This window comes from Dendropsophus ebraccatus, chromosome 4, assembly GCF_027789765.1.
Source record: "Dendropsophus ebraccatus isolate aDenEbr1 chromosome 4, aDenEbr1.pat, whole genome shotgun sequence".
NCBI lineage: Eukaryota > Metazoa > Chordata > Amphibia > Anura > Hylidae > Dendropsophus > Dendropsophus ebraccatus.
Genome location: NC_091457.1, coordinates 121,491,610 through 121,513,380, shown reverse-complemented (window position 1 = coordinate 121,513,380; position 21,771 = coordinate 121,491,610). Strand labels below are relative to the sequence as shown.

Sequence of the window (21,771 nt, the reverse complement as noted above, 5' to 3'; positions counted from 1 at the left end):
TGATCGGCTGAGCGCACATATAATGAGCCGGTCCGCAGTACAGTGACTTCATTGTGCTGCGGACCAGCGAAGAGGACACATCGGGGTGAGTATAGAGCTCTCCCCACCCCCTCCCCGGCACTGCACCCCTCCCAGCAAGGAAGGGGGGTCACTTAACCCCTTCCTTGCTGGGATGGGTGCAGTCTGACATCAGTCTGGCCCCCAGGGGGTTAAGGGGGATGCAATACATCCTCCCTTAACCCCTTGGGGGCCAGACTGTAAGCAGCGATCTGTAAAGATGCTGCATACTGTAAGGTGCACAACACCGCTCACAATGATGGGTGTTGTGCTCCTGTTTGTGTGTTTTTGTGTGTTTCTCCCTTTTTGTTTTTCAGATATCGGTATCCTGGGGATTACGTCGGATTCCATGGACTACGTCGATGACCAGCGTTTTTTTAATGTTTTTTTTAATAAAATGGTCAATGAGGGGTGTGGGGGTGTTTTTATTTGAATAAAAAAATTTGTAAACTTGTGTCTTGTCTTTATTTCTTTACTTTATAGACTTAGTAGTGGAAGCCGTCTAATAGACGGAATCCATTACTAAGTTGGGGCCTAGTGTTAGCCGGTATAAAATGGCTAACACTAACCCCCTATTATTACCCCAGTACCCAATGCCACCAGGGGTACTGGGAAGAGCCGGGTGCCAGTGGTCCCGGAGCGTCAAAATTGGCGCTCCTGGACCGGGCGGCAGCAGGCTGGTAAGATTTAGGCTGGGGAGGGCCTAAACCAATGGCTCTTCCCACCCTGGTGTTACCAGGCTGCTGTCGTTTGGTTTTTAACCCGGCTGGTTATAAAAATAGGGGGGACCCTATGCGTTTTTTTTTTTAAATAAATAAATAATTAAAAAAAAACGCATAGGGTCCCCCCTATTTTTATAACCAGCCGGGTTAAAAACCAAACGACAGCAGCCTGGTAACACCAGGGTGGGAAGAGCCATTGGTTTAGGCCCTCCCCAGCCTAAATCTTACCAGCCTGCTGCCGCCCGGTCCAGGAGCGCCAATTTTGACGCTCTGGGACCACTGGCACCCGGCTCTTCCCAGTACCCCTGGTGGCATTGGGTACTGGGGTAATAATAGGGGGTTAGTGTTAGCCATTTTATACCGGCTAACACTAGGCCCCGACTTAGTAATGGATTCCGTCTATTAGACGGCTTCCACTACTAAGTCTATAAAGTAAAGAAATAAAGACAAGACACAAGTTTACAAATTTTTTTATTCAAATAAAAACACCCCCACACCCCTCATTGACCATTTTATTAAAAAAAACATTAAAAAAACGCTGGTCATCGACGTAGTCCATGGAATCCGACGTAATCCCCAGGATACCGATATCTGAAAAACAAAAAGGGAGAAACACACAAAAACACACAAACAGGAGCACAACACCCATCATTGTGAGCGGTGTTGTGCACCTTACAGTATGCAGCATCTTTACAGATCGCTGCTTACAGTCTGGCCCCCAAGGGGTTAAGGGAGGATGTATTGCATCCCCCTTAACCCCCTGGGGGCCAGACTGATGTCAGACTGCACCCATCCCAGCAAGGAAGGGGTTAAGTGACCCCCCTTCCTTGCTGGGAGGGGTGCAGTGCCGGGGAGGGGGTGGGGAGAGCTCTATACTCACCCCGATGTGTCCTCTTCGCTGGTCCGCAGCACAATGAAGTCACTGTGCTGCGGACCCGCTAATTATATGTGCGCTCAGCCGATCAGCCAATCAGCTGAGCGCACATATAATTCTAAATGTTTCTTCTAATAATGCTATTGTCATAACATAATTAGAAGAAACATTTGATGTTTTCATTAAAGTAAAGTGATGATTACTACAGAATGCTCTATTGCCGGCATATGAATTACCGGCTTATAGAGCTTCCTGTACTAATTAATATTTAATTAAAAAAACACATTTTCGTTGAAATAAATACAGTTTCGTTGGTCAATAATTTATTTCTAACGAATCCATCATTGTGCAATTCAATATACTGTCAAAAAATAAATATATAGATAAATATACATTTATTTATATATCTATTTTTTTTAACAGTATATTTAATTGCAAAATGATGGATTCGTTAGAAATAAATTATTGATCAACGAAAGTGTCTTGATTACAAAGAAAATGTGTTTGATTAATTTAATATATTAACTATTAGAGGCATCGGCATTCGGCATCATTGCCGGCTATTTTTGAAGTACTCCGTACGGACCGCCTGTCAATCCACGGCCGCATATTCAGCCGCAAACAATGGTCTTGTTCATTTTTTACGGGTCCGTTTACGATAGGGCCGTAGATTCATACATAGTGTGCACTGTGCAGCCGCATATCCTATACTTCCAAGCATACACACGAACCACCAAAAATACCGCCGCACAATTACAGCCGCAAATACAGCCGCACTCTTACAACGTGTGAATCGAGCCTTAGGGTACGTGCACACTGCGGAATGGCGAAGGATAACCCTTTGTGCATTCCGCAGCTGGCACCCACCGGAGGACTGATGCGGGCGCATTTCTCTACCCGTGTCATAGACTCCATTCTATGCACGGGCGGAATCCGTCGTCCATCCAAAGAATGAACACGTTGGACGGAGAGCGGAATCCGCCCGTGCATAGAATGGAGTCTATGACACGTGTGGAGACGTGCGCCTGCATCAGTCCGCCGGCGGGTGCCAGCTGTGGAATGCACGAAGGGTTATCTGTCGCGATTCCGCAGTGTGCATGTACCCTTAGAGTGTATGTAGGAAGGGACACCCGAATCCAGCCCCCAGATGCCCCCTCCCCCCCCCCCCCATCCTTGGAGTTAGTGGGAAGGTCGTCCGGGAACTGATCTTCCCACTGCTGGATAAAGGTCACCACCTGTACGGGGATAACTTTTATACCAGCGCCCCCTCTTCCGGTCCCTCGCTGCCCTGTAGCTTGTGGCACGATCCGTAAATATCAGAAGTCGTAATAGCGCCCTAATATTTAGCAGCCATGGAGCGGACCCAGCGCTTCTGGATATGAAGGACCCCGTATCGCACCAGGGCAACATTTTCCAGGTGACGTCCCCCACACAGGAGAACGGGAGACCCCAGAAGAAGTGCAGAGTGTGGGGTAACAGGGGGATCAGGAAGGACACCATTTACCAGTGTGACACCTGTCCTGATCACCCTGGCCTCTGCATACTGGATCGCTCCAAGGCGCACCACACGTCACTGGGGTTCTACATTATCTAAATTCTGTCCCTTATTCCTATTTCAGGGGTCACCTTGGTCCAGGGATTATTCTGATCGCCATTATGGAGTCAGGAAGGAATTTTTCCCCTGTGATGAGGCTACTGTCGTCTGCCTCACGAGGGGTTTTTGCCTTCCTCTGGATCAACACAGGTTGAATTTGATGGACACCTGTCATTTACAACCTTATAAACTAATAATTGGCCTAATACCCCCAAATAAATTAGAATTGTCCCTTTTCCCCAGCTAAGTAGGTATGGCCGCCATTCCCATTAGAGGATGCCATGATGCAATTACAAAGCCTCTGTGCGGCCAGGACAGTAGAAACCCCCCACAAGTGACCCCATTCTGGAAACTACACCCCATAAGGAATCTAAGAAGGGGGGCAGCTGGGATATGGCCCCCTGGTGACGGCCACATTTGGGACGTGAAAATGAAAAAAATTGTATTTTTTATTTTCTCGGCACATGTTCTACGTAAGTGCCCGTCACCAGTGGGGTCCATATGCTCACTGCACCCCTTGTTAGATTCCTTATGGGGTGTAGTTTCCAGAATGGGGTCACTTGTCGGGGGTTTCTACTGTCCTGGCAGCACAGGAGCTTTGTAATTGCGACATGGCCTCCATCCTCCATTCCAGCCTCTAAATGGCGCTCTGTCCCTTTGGTGACTTGCCCTGTGCCCATATGGCACATTATGCCCACATGTGGGGTATTTTCGTACTCAGGGGACACTACCCTACACGTTTTGTGTTCATTTTCTTTTTTAACCCCTTGTGGAAATGGAAAAAAATCAAGGCTAGACCAACATTTAGTGTAATTTTTGTAAAATTTTTACTCTAAATTATTAATCTTGTCATGTTTTTTCATTTTCACAAGGGGTTAAAAGATAAAAAAAAAACATTTAATGTGTAGAGCAATTTCCCCTGAGTACGGAAATACCCCACATGTGGACATAAAGCGCCATGCGGGTGCAGGGTAAGCCTCCGAAGGGAAGAAGCGCCATTTGGTTTTTGAAGGCTGGATTTGGATGGAATGGATTTCGAGGGGCCATGTTGCATTCAAAAGGCCCCTGTGTTGCCAAGACAGTTGAAACCCCCCACAAGTGACCCCATTATGGAAACTGCACCCCTCAAGGAATGTAACAAGGGGTGTAGTGAGCATATGCACCCCACTGGTGACGGACACAAATGTGGAACAATGTGGCGTGAAAATGAAATATTACATTTTTTACACTATAATGTTGGTTTAGCCTTGAATATATCATTTTCACAAGGGGTTAAAAGAGGAGAAAAAAAACAAAATGTGTAGCGCAATTTCCCCCGAGTCCGTAAATACCCCACATGTGGACATAAAGCGCCATGCGGGTGCAGGGTAAGCCTCCGAAGGGAAGGAGCACCATTTCGTTTTTGAAGGCTGGATTTGGATGGAATGGATTTTGTGGGGCCATGTTGCATTCAAAAGGCCTCTGTGTTGCCAAGACAGTTGAAACCCCCCACAAGTGACCCCATTATGGAAACTACACCCCTCAAGGAATGTAACAAGGGGTGTAGTGAGCATATGGACTCCACTGGTGACGGGCACAAATGTGGAACAATGTGGCGTGAAAATGAAATATTACATTTTTTACACTATAATGTTGGTTTAGCCTTGAATTTATCATTTTCACAAGGGGTTAAAAGAGAAAAAAACACGCAATATGTGTAGAGCAATTTCCCCCGAGTCCGTAAATACCCCACATGTGGACATAAAGCGCCATGTGGGCGCAGGGCAAGCCTCCGAAGGGAAGGAGCGCCATTTGGATTTTGGAGGTTGGATTTGGCTAGAATGGATGATGAACGCCATGTCGCATTTACAGAGCCCTCGTGCTGCCGAAACACTGGAAACCCCCCACAAGTGACCCCATTCTGGAAACTGCACCCCTCAAGGAATCTAACAGGGGGGGAAAAGAGGATATGGACCCCTTGATGACTGGCACATTTGTGCCATGAAAGTGAAAAAATGAAATTTTTCCCTTTCACGTCACATTGTTCCACATTTGTGCCCGTCACCAGTGGGGTCCATATGCTCACTGCCCCCCTTGTTAGATTCCTTGAGGGGTGTAGTTTCCAGAATGGAATCACTTGTGGGGGGTTTCCAGTGTCTTGGCAGCACGAGGGCTCTGTAAATGCGACATGGCCCTTGAAATCCTTTTCAGTGAAATTCAGCTTCCAAAAGCCAATTGGCGCTCCTTCCCTTTGGAGGCTCGTCCTGCGCCCCCTTGGCACTTTATCGCCACATGTGGGGTATTTCTGTACTCGAGAGAAACTGCGCTACACATTTTTTGTCTTTTTTTGCCTCTTATCCCTTTAAGAAAATGAAAAATTGAAGGCTAGAACAACGTTTTAGTGTAAAAAATAAATTTTTCTTTTTTCACGCCATATTGTTCGGAAAATCTGTGAAGCACCTGTGGGGTCCAGATGCTCACCGCACCCCTTGTTACATTCCTTGAGGGGTGTAGTTTTCTAAATGGTGTCCCTTTAGGGGTGTTTTTTAGGTTTTGACACCCCAGAGCCTCTGCCAACCTGAAGTGGTACAGTCAAAAATGACCAAATATAACGGAGGCGTTGAAATTCACTAGGCGCTCCCTTATATCTGAGGCTTGTGGTTGCGTCAAATAGCGCAATAGGGTCACATATGGGGTATTTCTATAAACTGCAGAAACGGGGAAATAATTATTGGGGTGCATTTCTCTGGTAATAGGTTTATAATTATGAAAAATATTGGATTACAATAAAATCTCTGCACAGAAAATTAAAATTTTCAAATTCCTTACACACTCAGCTTTTATTTCTGTGACTCCCCTAAAGGGTTAAAACACTTTCTGGATGTGCTTTTGCAGAGTTTGGGGGGTGCAGTTTCTGAAATGGGGTGCTTTGTGGGGCTTTCTAACATACAGGCCCCTCAAATACACTTTAAACCTGAACAGGTCCCTAAAAATATCTGATTTTGAAATTTTACTGAAAATTTGGAAATTTGCTGCTAATGTTTTAAGCTCCCTATTGTGTAAAAAAAATGAAAAATAGTTTAATAAATGCCGCCAACATAAAGTAGACATGTTGCTAATGCTATTTAATATATAATTTATGTGGTATAACCACTTTCTGTATACGCAAAAAAGTTTCAAAGTTGGAAAAATGCATTTTTTCACATTTTTTCACATTATTTGGGTTTTTTTCATAAAGATTTGTTATGAGTATCGACTCCAATTTACCAGAAATGTAAAGTACAATATGTCACGAGAAAACAATCTCAGAATCAGCCGGATAGGTAAAAGCATCCCGAAGGTATTAATGACTAAAGTGACACTGGTCATATTTATAAAATTTGTCTCTGTCATTAAGGCCATTTCAGGCTCTGTCCTTAAGGGGTTAAGTTTCAATAATTCCAAATACTGGCTCTTTTATCGCTAACACTGGGTTTAAATGTGGCCATGAATGCTCCAGACAGAGAAATTAATCATTTCATCTACAGGTTATTAACTTCATGGGTTCATTTCTTTATTTTTCTTACTGCAACTTGTGGGAGGTGTAGCACCTTAGATGCCCTGTTGAAGGGACCTACTGTATATCTAACCATGGTATTCTGGTGCAGCATATTATAATGGCTTTGCTGGGCTAAGTATGGTTTGTTAGATACCAGAACAAATAGGAATGGCTTGTGAGAGGTAAAAAGCAAGTGAAATATAGAAATGCAATGATGCTTTCTGTGATCAATAACACATTTTCTACAGAATACTGAGTAATTGTTTACTAAGTGCGTGACAGGATCTGACTGCAAACTACGATACTAAACTGATGTGATACGTGCATGGTGACCACTTCTGTTCTGGTTTCTCTGCACCAGTAACTAATAGTACACAATCTGTTTATTTAATTAAAATGTGTAACTTCTCAAAGTATCCCTTTCATGTTAAAAAAAGAAAACTTTTGCAGATATGTTTAAAAGTTTTGATTGGTTCAGGGATGGTTGTTTAGCCCCCTAATTTTAGAGCCAGGTAAAGCGGATCTACATCACGATGCAGGAGATGGCCTTTAAGGGGTACTCCAGCTAAAATCTTTTTCTTTCAAATCAACTGGTTACAGAAAGTTATATAAATTTGTAATTTACTTCTATTTAAAAATCTCAACCCTTCCCATACTTATCAGCTGCTATATGTCCTGCAGGAAGTGTTGTATTCTTTCTAATGTGACACAGTGCTCTCTGCTGACAGCTCTGTCCGAGACCAGAACTTCCAAAACAGGAGAGGTTTTCTATGGGGATTTGCTGCTGCAGACAGACAGAGGTGGCAGCAGAGAGCACTGTGTCAGACTATAAAGAATACACCACTTCCTGTAGGACATACGGCAGTTGATAAGTATGGGAAGACTTGAGATTTTTAAATAGAAGTAAATTACAAATCTATATAACTTTATGAAACCATTTGATTTCAAAGAAAAATACTTTTGCCGGAGAACCCCTTTAATAGACGTACAATGAAGTTGTTTGCTGCAGCAAGATAGCACACAGCACCACTCTTCTCCTGACTCTAATGATCAGTGGGGGACTGAACTACTACAACCAATCAAAACTTTTGACATGTTGATGTGGCATGTCAAAAGTAAAAAAAAAAAAGTTTTAGGAACTCCTTAATTTGGCTGTATCAGGAACTGTCCAGAGCAGTAGCAAATCCCCATGGAAAACCTCTCCTGCTCTGGATAGTTCCTGATACAGACATAATATACTACTGTCAGACTGATGTCAGTCTGGAAAGAATACACCACTTCCAACAGGACATACAGCAGCTGATAAGTACTGGAAGACTTGAGATTTTAAAATAGAAGTAAATTACAACTCTTTATAACTTTCTGACACCAGATGCTTTGAAAGAAAACATCTTGCATAGGTGTACCCCCTTAAGTGGCTGAAGTTCAATACTTAATTTTCCATTTTAAGCCAAGACCTCATAGTTTAATTGTTTTCTATTATAGGTAAGTCAGCAGGATTTCTGGTTTACTGGTCAGCGCTCATCTCATTTTATTCAGCTTGTTATGAAAAATGTACAGACTGCGTTGTTTGGTAACCATAATGGCTTTGAGGGGGTTATGTTAAGGTTTGGTACAGTACATATACATGCAGGATGATTTACATTTTTAGGGTAATCTTGAGACATTGTCTGCTCCGTCTTGCTTTATTCTTTATCCACTCTCTAGGGAACTAATATATATATGCCTGGCTTTCCCAGTACAAATTGCGGAGCCCACAGCAGAGCAGTCATTTGTTCTGTGGGTAAATTATGATGCTCTGCCTCTATCACCAGAGCATGTAAAGACTGTCCACAAACTCTTCAAATTCTTTTTTTTTTTTCTTTTGAGCTTTATCCTGCAAATTCTTCTTGACTTTTCTTCAACCAGCTGCTAATTGGCAGTTATCTATCTGCTAGTATTACTGTATGATAACCGGCTAGTATTACTGTATGATAACCGGCTACTGTATGATAACCGGCTTCCAATAGAGGCAACTTTTTAGTCATGTATGCAATTTTTATACATGACTCTCATTGGCCAAGAGAATGACTATACAAATGACCTTAAAGTATAATCATAGTAACATAAGTTGGTACCACTTTGTATAATAAATATGCTGTAGACAGAAAACTTATTCATATAAACCAGGGTCTTTTACAGGGTTTTTTACACCCATCTATCCAATAGGCCATTTATATTTTGTATATTTGTAACTGTTTAGACTAGGCAGTTTTAAAAAAAACTGCAATGTGTGACAGCAGTCTCAGTCATCTTATAACTCATTGTAGAATTGTAAGAGATATCATTGTATTGTAATTTGTTTTTGTTTATATTGTGACTAGTCTCTCTTACTTTATTCTACTATGTATTTCTTTTTTTTAGGTCCTATCAGCAGTATCCTGGTAAACCGATATGGCAGCAGACCCGTGGTCATAGTCGGTGGCCTCCTCAGCGGAATCGGCATGATTGTAGCCACTTTCTGTACCAGTATTATACAGCTGTATATTTGTGTCGGTGTCATAGCAGGTAATGAAGCATAATGTCCTCTTGTACTCAACCAAATCTCTCTTACCATATGGATTTGTTGGCGGGCTGCTGACAGGACGATCAATGTTTTGATTTGTGAAGTACATTTTGTGATAAGGGAGAGGTGCCCAAGGTTATATTATCATTAGACAAAATGGCATGTAACATTAACGGATGACAAAAAGGGTCTTTAAAGAAAACTAATATTCCATTAATAAATTCTCGAGGTTAGTGGGAGGCCATAAATATGACAGCTCCATGGTCAGGCCTGTTTTTCCTTGCAAATGTGTTATTCCAATGTTAGGGAGAAATAAAGGCAGTGTGCTAAATGTATCAGAGTTCAGTAGGTTCAGCTGTCATGTTTCTAGGTTGGTTTCTGTAGAAACTACTTGGAGGTAAGATCTGCCGAAAACATACAATTCTTATATTATCTTTGAAGTTTATTGAACACTACAGGCAAAACTGATGCAATAAAATGAAACCTAGTGCAGGGCCTGAGGGTCGGTGCATAACACTGATTCTGAGAACACAAAAACGAAACCCTGCTCCACTTCCTTGGGCCTTAGGGCCCTATTCCACCGGACGATTATCGTTCAGATTATCGTTAAATTGTTTGAATCTTAACGATAATCGTTCGGTTGAAATGCAGTTAACGATTAACGACCGAATGAGAAATCGTTGATCACTTTATAAGACCAGGACCTATTTTTATCGTTGCTCGTTCGCAAATCGTTCGCATTGAATAAGACCTCGTTCGGTCGTTCGCAATAGATACGAACGCAATAGCGAATAAATAGCAAAGAAAAATGATCGCAATTACAATCATAAGTAACGATTATCGTTCCATGGAAATGACTGAACGTTTTCAGGTCGTTTGAGATCGTTAATCGTTAACGATTATGCAAACGATAATCGTCCGGTGGAATAGGGCCCTTACACTATACCAAAGTATGTCAGATTTGCCAGGAATGTTTCTTTAAAGGAGGTCCGAAACTTCTTACATGACCACATAGCTATGTAGAATTTATAGCTTTATTGTAGTTGTCCGAGGCTAAAATTACTTTAAAAATACTTTAAAGTGTCATGAACGTGTGGCCAGGGCAATGCAGTGCACTTTAAAGCCTCTATGACACTTCAGAGTGACAATAAGGGTACAAACCCACACACCGTATACGCAGCTTATTTACTGCTGCGATACGCAACAAACACGCAGCAGATTAGATCTAAATAACTGGACACAGCATCAAATCTGCACCACCAAATCTGCTTCAAATTGCTGCGTATCTGCTGTGTATACGGTGTGTGGGTTTGTACCCTAAAAAGCATTTTTTTGTAGGTGATTGCCGCCTCAGACAACTACACTAAAGTATGGGTAGTATAACGGAGAGGAGAAGAAAAAGTTGCACTCACCATCCTGGTCTTCTTAAATATTTATTTCTTCCAAATGAAACAGAAAATAAACAGTGCGGACATACACATGAGCAGACGCTAAAACGCTCTGCGGTGCTTCTACGGACCTCCCCTTACTTCACACGTCAGTACGCTATTCAAATAGCCTGCTATTGCCGGTGACGTGTACACACGTGATATAATTATAAGTGCATGATGAGTATCAAACAAATATCAAATAAGATAGTTATAATCAACTCTGTCGTTTAGACCTCCAGGGCCTTCTGCACCCGTGCGGATGATCCAACATAATTCCGCTCTCAGTAAAGCCCTATGTCTATTCTCTCCTCTTCTCCCTGGCACCCTTTTGATGCCGGCAAACTTGAGTATGGACGTGTCACGTGCTCAATCAGGCGGGGAGCCCCCACGCCTGTCTTTACAAAGTAGATATGCTCTCTAAAACGTATATTCAATGCTCTCTTTGTTTGGCCGATATAAAATCGACCACATGGGCAGAAGATAGAATAGACTAACCCATAGGTTTTACAACAGATGAAATCTTTTACATAAATGTGGACTCCATTCAGTACCAGGGAAGATCTCTTAGAGATGCATTTGCACCATTTACAAGAACCGCAACAATAGTTGCCCTTCAGATCCCGGTGTAGCCAATTACTAGTCTTTTCATTACTAGACATAAACTTGCTGCATACTAATAAATTTTTTAAACTCTTACTACGCTTAAAGTGACACTGTCACCTCCTTTTTGCATTCTGATATCTCTACACATGTGTAAATGGTAAATTTAGCGGTTTTCATACCTTATTTTATATCATACGTCATGGTGCTTGTTCAAGTAATAAGTAATCTTTTATCAACTGCAGATTAAGTTAAGTGGGCGGGGCCTCGCGGCATTAGTGCCACGTAGCCCCGCCCACAACACCACAGTTGGCCCCGCCCCCTCACCGGCCATTGGAACAGGCTGGCCGAAAGGTCTAGACCCCACCCCCTTTACGTCGGCCAACCAATGGGCGTCAAGGGGGTGGGGCCAACGGCGCTAATGCTGTGAGGCCACGCCCACTTAATACAATCTGCAGTTGATAAAAGGACACTTTTTACTTGAACAAGCACCATGACGTATGATATGAAATAAGGTATGAAAACCGCTAAATTTACCCTTTACACCTGTGTAGAGATGCCAGAATGTACAAAGGGGGTGACAGTGTCACTTTAAATGTGACGAATGGCTTCTGCTCCGCCCACTCCCCTAAATCTTCCTCCTCCTCAATGAGATACCAATACTTCATGATGGCATTTCTATTATGTGGAGCCATGGCTGAAAGCCTAAAAGAAAAGGCAAAACGTTTATAGACGGGCGTGGGGGCAGATGAGGCAGTGTCACGGAGGTGAAACGTCCGTACTCAAGTTTGCCGGCATGGAAAGGGTGCCAGGGAGAAGAGGAGAGGATAGACATAGGGCTTTACTGAGAGCCAGTGGCGTAGCTACCATGAAGGCAGAGAAGGTGACTGCTATGGGGCCCCTGCAGGAAGGGGGCCCGAGAAAGCCTGCCCTGCCTTCATGCTAGGTACCGACCACTGTACCCCCAGGGGTCCAGAGAGGGAGAGGGACCCGCCACTGCACTGTTCAGCCCCCTCACTGTAGGTGAGCGGGCTGAACAGAGGAGCAGGTCCTGCACGGCACAGGAGAGGAGTGAAGGACCTTTGGGTCACATGACCCAAAGGTCCTGAATACTTCTATGTGAAGATCAGCCCGGACTACAGGAGGAGGGGGGAAGCCTGGGAGCTGTAAGTGTGTGTATGTGTGTCAGTGAGTCTATATATGTATCTGTGGGTATATGTATATGTCATAGTGTGTATATATGTATCTGTGGGTATATGTATATGTCAGTATGTGTATGTATCTGTGGCTATATGTGTGTGTATGTCAGTAGTGTCTGTAACACTGGTGTATATGTGTGTGTTTGTGTATGTCAGCAGTGTCTCAGTGATTGACTTGCTCCCAAAGATGTTCTGCAGCAGCTTCTATTAATGTTGGGCTCTAATCAAAGAACCCACCACTAATATCTGCTGCATTTTCTTTTATTTCTGGTTGAGTATTTCTTATTACACTGAGATGATTTCCCTGTGTACAGTCTATTCATGGTGTATACATCAGCACTAGTGTAATCACATTACAGCGTATATATGTGTGTATGTCAGTGGCGTATCTGTATATATGTTAATGGTGCCTCTGTGTGTATATGTGCGTCATTGTCTGTGTTTGGCGGGGGGGGGGGGGGGGTTTAGGGGAGTTGATCGTAACTATCTTATTTGATATTTGTTTGATACTCATCATGCACTCATTACAGTTGTTTTTAAATTATACGTCTGGTCATAGATGTTTAGTTTTAACTTATTTGTTTTTTGTACACATTTTGAGGGAGATTTATCAAACATGGTGTAAAGTGAAACTGGCTCAGTTGCCCCTAGCAACCAATCAGATTCCACCTTTCATTCCTCACAGACTCTTTGGAAAATGAAAGGTGGAATCTGATTGGTTGCTAGGGGCAATTGGGCCAGTTTCACTTTACACCATGTTTGATAAATCTTCCCCCTTGAGTTTAATGCATCACATGTGTGCACACGTCATCTCTTTTAGCAGGCTGTTTGAATAGCGTACTGACGCGTGAAGGAAGGGGAGGTCTGTAGAAGCACTTTAGAGCGTGAAACAAGCTGTCACCACTCCGCTTTTTTTAGCGTCTGCTCATGTGTATGCCCGCACTGTTTATTTTCTGTTTCATGTGGACCAGGATGGTGAGTGCAACTTTTCCTTCTCTCCGTTCTGCAATTTATGTGACTGCATCTATTTAGTTAGCACCACCAGAGTCTTGCCTCATGTACGACTGGGAGTCCGCCCTTAAATGTGAACTGTGACCTGTAGTGCCGCTTACTTCTTTTTCATTATTGCAAAGGTATGGATAGTGTCAAAGTTTACATAGCTGCATAGTCATGTAAGCAGTTTGGGATGACTTTTCTAGGTGACAGTTTCCCTTTAGTAATCTGCTGGATAATACGGCAGTAGATGTCCAATTCCCAAGAAGTGCCACAACAGGGGAAATTAACGGGGTATTCCGCTCAAATATAACTTTTCATATGTTGCTGCCTATGGTGAGACTAACAATTTATAGTATACTTGTTATTATTTATTCAGTCTCCTCCGAGTTCTGAGCTGCGGCTTTCTGCTAAAGACATTAAAAAAACAGTTTGTGAGCTTTTCTCTCTGTCTCCCCCTCCTCCCTTCCGAGACGGATGATGTAGATAATTTACCGGCCAGCTGTATCTGCAACTTTGTTTTAACTTTGTAATGCTGGGAAAGTTAATCACAGTGAGTTCACCAGCAGCTTGACTTTGGATTAACCCTCCCAGCATTACAATGATACTGCAAAGCCGCAGATAAAGCCTGCCAGGGACTTGCTTAGACCAGCCATCTTAGAAGGGAGGGGGAAGGAGGAAAGGATTACACATAGTTTTTTGTGTCTTCAGTAGAAAGCAGCAGCTCAGAAGTAAGGGAAGGAGACTGAATAGATTATAAGTATTGAAGGAATGGTTAGTCTCAGCATGGGCAGCAATTTATGAAATTTTATGTTTAAGTGGAATGCGCCTTTAACTATTACACAGTATCCAATGAGGTAATGCACAGACATGGGTCCTGCTGGGTCCTCCAGAGTAAGAGATGTTCTTTGCAGCTGCTTGACATTCTGGACAACAAATAAGGGTCATGAATGGACAACTACTCCTCTGTTAAAAGGAACCTGTCACATTAAAAATGTTACAAAGCAGGAGGAGCTAAGTAAATTGATATATATTTTTATGGGAAATGTTTCAGAATAACTGGTTATTTATTCATGTAACTATCTGATCATTTGGGGCTATGTAGTCACGTGGGTGGTCCTACTCTGTGACTGACAGCTATTTGAATACATGTGTCTATAGAGAGACATTTATCCATCAGTAGGGCCACCCACTTGACTACTTAGCCCACATTTACATAGAAACATAGGAATCAGGCGGTGTTTTGAAAAAAGGCGCAGAAAAGGTATTGAAAGGACAAATATTTTAAAGTACATTTTTTTTGTTCATTTGAAAAATCAATTTCTGCCCATTTCTGCCATACAGACGTGTAACGTTTTCCATCCTGAAGGACTGACTTCAATGGGTAGCTGGAAGGAAATTGTTTTGGAGTCTAATTTACAGCGAGAATTTTGTTAGTGACTAAAACTCATTTTAATGACAAGTCAGCAAGAGGAATGCTGAGTAGGAAGCGGTGGCATCCTAATTAATGCTAGTAAAATGAGATGATAATAAATTAGATCTGTGTCAGTGGAAATTTAATGATGAGATAATAAGGAGCTATAATTGATTATTACCTAAATGGGTAGTTGGCATTCAACCTAGTGGTTGGCATCCGACCTAAATTTGCATAACTTGTTACATTTCATAAATTCTTTGAGTGTCACCCAAAATATATTAATGCCTATTTTTTATAACGTAAGATTTTTTTTCCCCAGTTTCGCTACGAAAGGTTCTGAAAGTATTTGAAAGGCCTTTTTCCACCTAATTTTTCCTCACTGTTCAAACTGAAAATTTAAAGGGGCATTCCAACTTAAAACACATTACCTATCCACAGGATTACAGGGACCTCTCACAATCTCGAGAACAGAGACCAAGGTTATCCATAATTGTTTTTAATGTAACTGCTTTACTCTAAAGATAGATACATACATACATACATACATACATACATACATGGCCACCCATTCTATAAAGACAGAAGGGCTCTGGTGTTGGCTTATCTCTCTAAGAACAAAGGGGTCAGGCAGTTGATGTACAAGTAGAAAATTATAGGAAATATAGTTACCAGAGATAATGTTAAAGATGACAGACAGATTCTATTCTTGTCCAATAAACAAGATAGGGGGTGGTAGGACTGTTTAATACATCTGCTAGGGTTTTGTATTCTTACTATTTTTAAAGCAAATGTACCATTTTTTTAAATGAAAGGATCGGCGCAGGAATAATGGTGGGGCAGTTCTTTTTTTTGATACTGTGTCCGGTTTCCACGCACAGTGCCAGTCTATTCCCGGGCACCGGCCAAGCATGAAGCTCTGGGGGTTGGCCCACCGTCCCACAGTGTGACAAAATCCCCTTTGTGACACGGCTCCATTGATTCTAATGGAGTCGCGTGACAGAGGGGAGATTGTTACACTGGGGGCCGGGGGGCCACCTCCAGAGCTTCAAGCTGGACCGGTGCCCGGGAATAGACTGGCACTGTGCGTGGGAACCGGACGCAGGTTCAAAAAAAGGATCACGGTATCGGCATCCCCTCGCCAGTGCCTGTCTGTTCATGCAAAAAAACTTAAAGCGATGTACGTGATGGTACATTGGCTTTAAAAGGGTTATTTATTATTAGAAAAAACATAGCCACATTCTTGCAGAAACAGCACAACTCTTGTCTCTAGCTGGACTGGGATTTTGTAATGGTGCGTTTACACAGACAGATTTATCTGACAGATCTTTGAAGCCAAAACCAGGAACAGACTATAAACAGGGATCAGGTCATAAAGGAAAGACTGGGGTCTATTCTCTTTTCAAATCCACTCCTGGCTTTGGCTTCCAAAATCTGTCAGATAAATCTTTATGTGTAAACGCACCCTAACTCAGTTCCATTGAAGTGAATGGAGCTTAATTGCAACCCACACCTGAAATGGAAGAAATGGGACATGTTTTTCTAATCCTGGATCTTAAGAGCTCTTAAGAGGAGATCCTATTGGTGCGTTTACACAGACAGATTTATCTGACAGATCTTTCAAGCCAAAACCAGGAACAGACTATAAACAGGGATCATGTCATAAAGGAAAGACTGGGATCTATCCTCTTTTCAAATCCATTCCTGGCTTTGGCTTCCAATATCTGTCAGATAAATCTTTCTGTTTAAACGCACCCTATGTAAGCGCCACTTATTTTGGAGAATTTCTGTTGTCATAAGAAACCAACATGATAAACTGATTCAATTCATTATGGTAGTGTTATATGTTAGGCTTTTTGTAATATCACATAGGCAGCAGCAGTGTACAAACTGGACGTATTATTACAATGTTATGTTTATGTGCATTATAATGTATTCATTAACCTGTAGCAATTTGAGTTGTTTGCAATCAATGCTTACTGATGTAATTGAGCTGATACTAACTGCGTCTATTAAGTAGACTCCACCTCATATAGTTCTATATGTTTGTCTGTTTATTACATTAGATGAAAGATAAAAAGCAAGTCTTTTTCTTCCTAACATGCAATGCCACTCTTCCCCATAGGTTCATGTTGCAGCTCATCCACTTTTATGAGAATAAGGCTGAGGCTCCGCTCATACGGAGCAAAACCGGTGGAATTCTGCCAGTTTTTCTCTGTGTGAACAGAGCCTTAGATGTAAACCCTAAGGCTATGTTCACACTACGTATGAGACCGACCAATCCGTGACCCCGGCCGGGTCACGGGACGGCCGGTCTCTGGCCGGATCATCTCGGCCGGTACTTAAGTACCGGCTGGTTGACCTTTCCGGCCACAGAGCTCTGATGCGGGCGCATCAGCGTGCGCCCGCATCAGAGCTTACCATAGCCCACAGTAAAGCAAGCGGCCGGAGCCGCTCGCTTCACTGTGTAAACTGACAGGTCTTCAGTGAATTCCGGCCGCAGAAAACTGACCTGTCAGTTTTTTCCGGCGGCGTATGGGATCCCGGCCAGAACGTATACGATGTGTGTACGCTCCTCCCGGGATCCCATTGTAAATAAGGCATTGTTCCACACTGCAAAACTATGGCCGTAGTTATGCGTCGAGAACTACGGCCGTAGTTTTACGTTGTGTGAACATAGCCTAATAGCGCACAGACATCTCCTCAGTAGAATCATTATAACATTATAATGCAATATAAGGACTGAAACATTCTTCTGTTACTCACTATGTTTTCTCTTTCTTTCTAGGGTTTGGCTTCTCTATGAACCTTCAGCCATCCGTTATTGTGGTAGGAAAATATTTTTTGAAAAAACGCCCAATAGCCAATGGTCTGGCAATGGCGGGCAGTCCTGTCGTTCTCTCTACACTTGCTCCTCTAAACCAGTTTTTGTTAGACAAGTATGGCTGGAGAGGAAGCTTCCTTATTCTGGGGGCCCTGCTGCTTAACTGTTGCGTTGCGGGGGCTCTCTTCCGACCGATTGGTCTCAAGATGAAAACTAAAAAAGACAAGCCGCTTGATGGCAAGGACCCAGAGAAAGTGAACATGAGTCTAACCGAACCTGTAAAAGTCTTGTCATCTGAGAAGAAAGAGAAAGAAAGTTGTTTAGCAAAATTCAATAAAGTCTTGGATTTGACTTTGTTTACGCACCGAGGCTTCTTGATCTACCTCATAGGAAATGTGGTGATGTTTATCGCCTTTTATGCCCCCATAGTGTTCCTTGCTCCTTATGGAAAGCATCTTGGTGTCGATGAGTATTCGGCAGCCTTCTTGTTGTCCATACTTGCCTTTGTGGATATGATTGCCAGACCGGCTACTGGAATAATTGCCAACACAAAATGGATCAGGCCAAGAGTCCAATACTTTTTCAGCTTTTCTGTGACATTCAATGGTTTCTGCCACCTCATGTGCCCCTTTGCTACAGGTTATGCTGGTCTTGTTGTGTACTCTATATTCTTTGGCTTAGGGTTTGGCATGGTTTGTGCTCTGTTCTTTGAAACTCTTATGGATCTTGTTGGACCAAAACGGTTTTCAAGTGCAGTTGGACTGGTCACCATTGTAGAATGTGTTCCTCTACTCCTGGGACCCCCAATAGGAGGTAATTTTCTTATATATTCATTTTAATCAGTAATCATCAATTTACGGTGAGGAGCACCATTAGGAGCACTGCCATGTCATCTGACCCACTCCTTCTAATGATAATAAATGAAGAAGGAAAACTGGATGACTCATAGTGCTCCTAACTGTGCTCTGGAGCGGAGATCACTCCGACTAACCAAGGAGTCCGACACCAAGGAGAAAGGTAACATACATTTCTCTTCAGTGTCCCTGGCGCTATAGGGAACTATCAGGAGGTTAGATTCGTCTAACCTGCTGATAGTTCCCCTTTAAATTTTTAGAAACAGAAATCTCTAAGCCGTATCAAAATTCTTGTAAGTGCTGTATAGACCCCTTTCCGTCTAGAAACCAGTGATATAAATCCTAATATGTTTGTGTTTCTTTCTTTATAGGTGCCATTGTGGATACCTTTGGAGACTACAAATACATGTTTTTTGAATGTGGGGGTATTATGGTCTTTGCTGGTCTCTTTCTTTTCGTTGGGAACTTTTACAACTATCGTATGCTAAAGAAAGAGGCAGAGTTGGAAAACCGTGACCAGAAGAAGGATATAGAAATGAAGGATGGAGCTGATCTGAAAAATCATGACTATGAAAAAGTAAACAGTGACGATAAGCCAAAGAATGGTAATGATGTCCATCCTGTTCCGTGCGATGCTGAAAAATGTGAAGATGTCAGTGAATCTGGTCAGGAGTGTTAGAAGCACTTCAGGGGACATGTACCTATTCGTAGGTGTGATCTCCATATGAGACATTACTGTCTGGCACTCCATGTGTACCAACTGTGCCCAGTTATTTGGCTCCAGGAACGGGTCTAGGCCTGAGGAATTATCCCAAGCCGAACAGAGGGGACAGAGAAAAATCTTGAAATAAATGACTGGACATTACATTTTATGACAAATATCCTAACAAAGGATATAGAAGATAATCCAAGGGGTCCTAAACATTTATGGTGGTACCTGGAACTGGACATATGTGAGATTTCTGTAAATCATCTTTCTAAAATAAGAAGTTAACTTTTGTCTATAAAAGTTTAATGTAAAAATATCTATTGGGAGTGGCCCCCATTACGTCAATACCTGTAGATATACCCTGCTCAGAATCCCTCCTTTTAAGCAAAAGCTAGTGCTAAGAGTACCGTATTTTCCGGCGTATAAGGTGACTGGGCGTATAAGACTACCCCAGACTTTTAAGCAAATTGTCAGAGGTTCGCCTATGTTAACCTCTGCCTGGCCGCTGTCCTGCTGCGGTCAGGCAGGGTTTAACTGCAGCTAAATTAAAAAAAAACAAAAAAAACCTTTAACCTAGGGCCCATTCCCGGCCTCCCCACCTCCCGCATCGTTCCCGATGCAGGCAGTGTGACGTACACTACCTGCGCCAGGGAAGGGCCGAGCGTCTCATCGGAGAGGCTCGGAGACACTCGGCTGCCGGGAGAGTTTCGGGAGAATGGGAGAGGCGCCGGAAGTTCCCGAAGTCCCTCTCATTCTCCCGAAGCTCTCCCGCCAGCCAAGCATCCAGGAGAGGTTCGGCAATCTCCGTCCCCAGCGCAGGTAGCGTATGTCACTGGTGCAGGAGGCGCGCGGAGGCCGGGAACAGGCCCTAGGTGAATTAAAGGTTTTTTTTTTTTGTAGTGGTCACCCTATACAGTGGGGATGGGGCAATTTTTGAGACCCCCCCACCACCGCATGGGGCGACCATACCCGTCATATAAGACGACCCCCGACTTTAAGCCCGATTTTTCAGGGTTAAAAAGTTGTCTTATTTGCCGGAAAATATGGTAGCTCATACCATAGAGGACTTGGCACAACTATGTTGGCATTTATTCCATTCAGTTGAATGAACATCACTTTTACTACAATGGTCACTGTAGGTAATATGTGCGGCCATTTCAGCTTCTACTGGTGGTGACAGCTGATTACTCGGGGCAATCACTTTCACTAGTGGTACAGTGTTTCTTTTTGGGACCACCCATTGGGGATAAGGAGGCCTATGAATTTCCATTTCAGCACTATAGATTATGTTAGTGGTAATAGTGGTCAACCTTCGAAGAATCTAGGCCTTGGATTTTAATGCATTTAAGAGTAAGGCTCCTGAGAGTAAATTAAAGCATTATTCTATCTAAAAGAAATAATTAAAGTACACTTTTCTCCTATCCACAGGATAGGGGAAAAGTAGGAGATCGCGGCGGGTCCGACCTCTGTATCCCCCACCAATCTCCATATCCGGCCCTGTCAGCTTTGTTATGAATAGAGTAGCGGGTACAGCTTGTGACCGCGGCTCTGTTCATTCCTGTTGAGCGGACGGCAAGAGCCAAGTACACTGCTCTTCCGGCGTTCCATAGGAATGAAGAGGTCACGCACCATACTCGCAGCTCTATTCATACCAGAAACAACGGGCCCGTTATGGAGATCAGTCGGGGATACAGAGGTCTGACCCCTGGAATACCTCTTTAATGCTAAATCAGTGATGGCCTGACCATTGGAACCCCAGCTAACCACCAAAATGGGTTCCCTTGGATTTTGCACTATAACAGCTAGGAGGAATTTGAATGGAGTAGAGGATGAGGAGAAAGAGCAATGTGCTGGACTGTTTCCATCAGTGCCATAGATTTTGAATAAAGCAGCGGGTTTTTAGGAATAAATTACATAATGGCTACAATATTGGTATGCAAATGTCATGCAGTAAATTCTCAGGGGAAACGTTATACACATGGTTATACACATTTGGTTTTATTTATCAAAAACGTTGAGGAAGAACTTAAGATGCAAACCAACTCAGCAGCCAATCACAGTAAAGCCGGAAGAACCCATACAACAGGAACAGAAAGCAGAGCTGTGATTGGTTGATACCAGCAACAAGGCTAAATTTTCCATCAACTTTGATAATCGAGCCAATCGTTTTCTTATATATATTTTTTTGGGGGAACTTGAATACAAGAAAATTCAACCTTGTGTAAAAGGCACTTTCATTTTTCAAGAACCAAATAGTTTATGAAGAAAAACACTGTGTATTGAACTCTATTAACCTGAACCAGAGAAATCTCTTTTCTTCCTAAATTACAACAGGGCTGATGGTAAATATTTTGATAATGATTGTACTGTACCATGAAATAAATATGTTTATTTAAAATCGTTTTACAACTTTTGTTGTTTGTAGCATTTCCTTAAAGC

General features: G+C 42.8%; 1 protein-coding gene across 2 annotated transcripts in view; it reads left to right on the top strand.

The window, feature by feature from the left end:
* The window catches only part of LOC138788730 (monocarboxylate transporter 2-like), a 40,468-nt gene extending 20,660 nt beyond the window's left edge, over positions 1–19,808 (top strand). For both annotated transcript variants that reach the window (XM_069966912.1, XM_069966914.1), the window contains exons 3-5: positions 9,168–9,311; positions 17,734–18,582; positions 18,995–19,808. In XM_069966912.1, coding sequence (XP_069823013.1) covers positions 9,168–9,311; positions 17,734–18,582; positions 18,995–19,302 — 1,301 coding nt within the window. In that variant the 3' untranslated portion in view covers positions 19,303–19,808. The remainder of the gene's footprint in view (positions 1–9,167; positions 9,312–17,733; positions 18,583–18,994) is intronic.
* Positions 19,809–21,771: the final 1,963 nt, after the last annotated feature.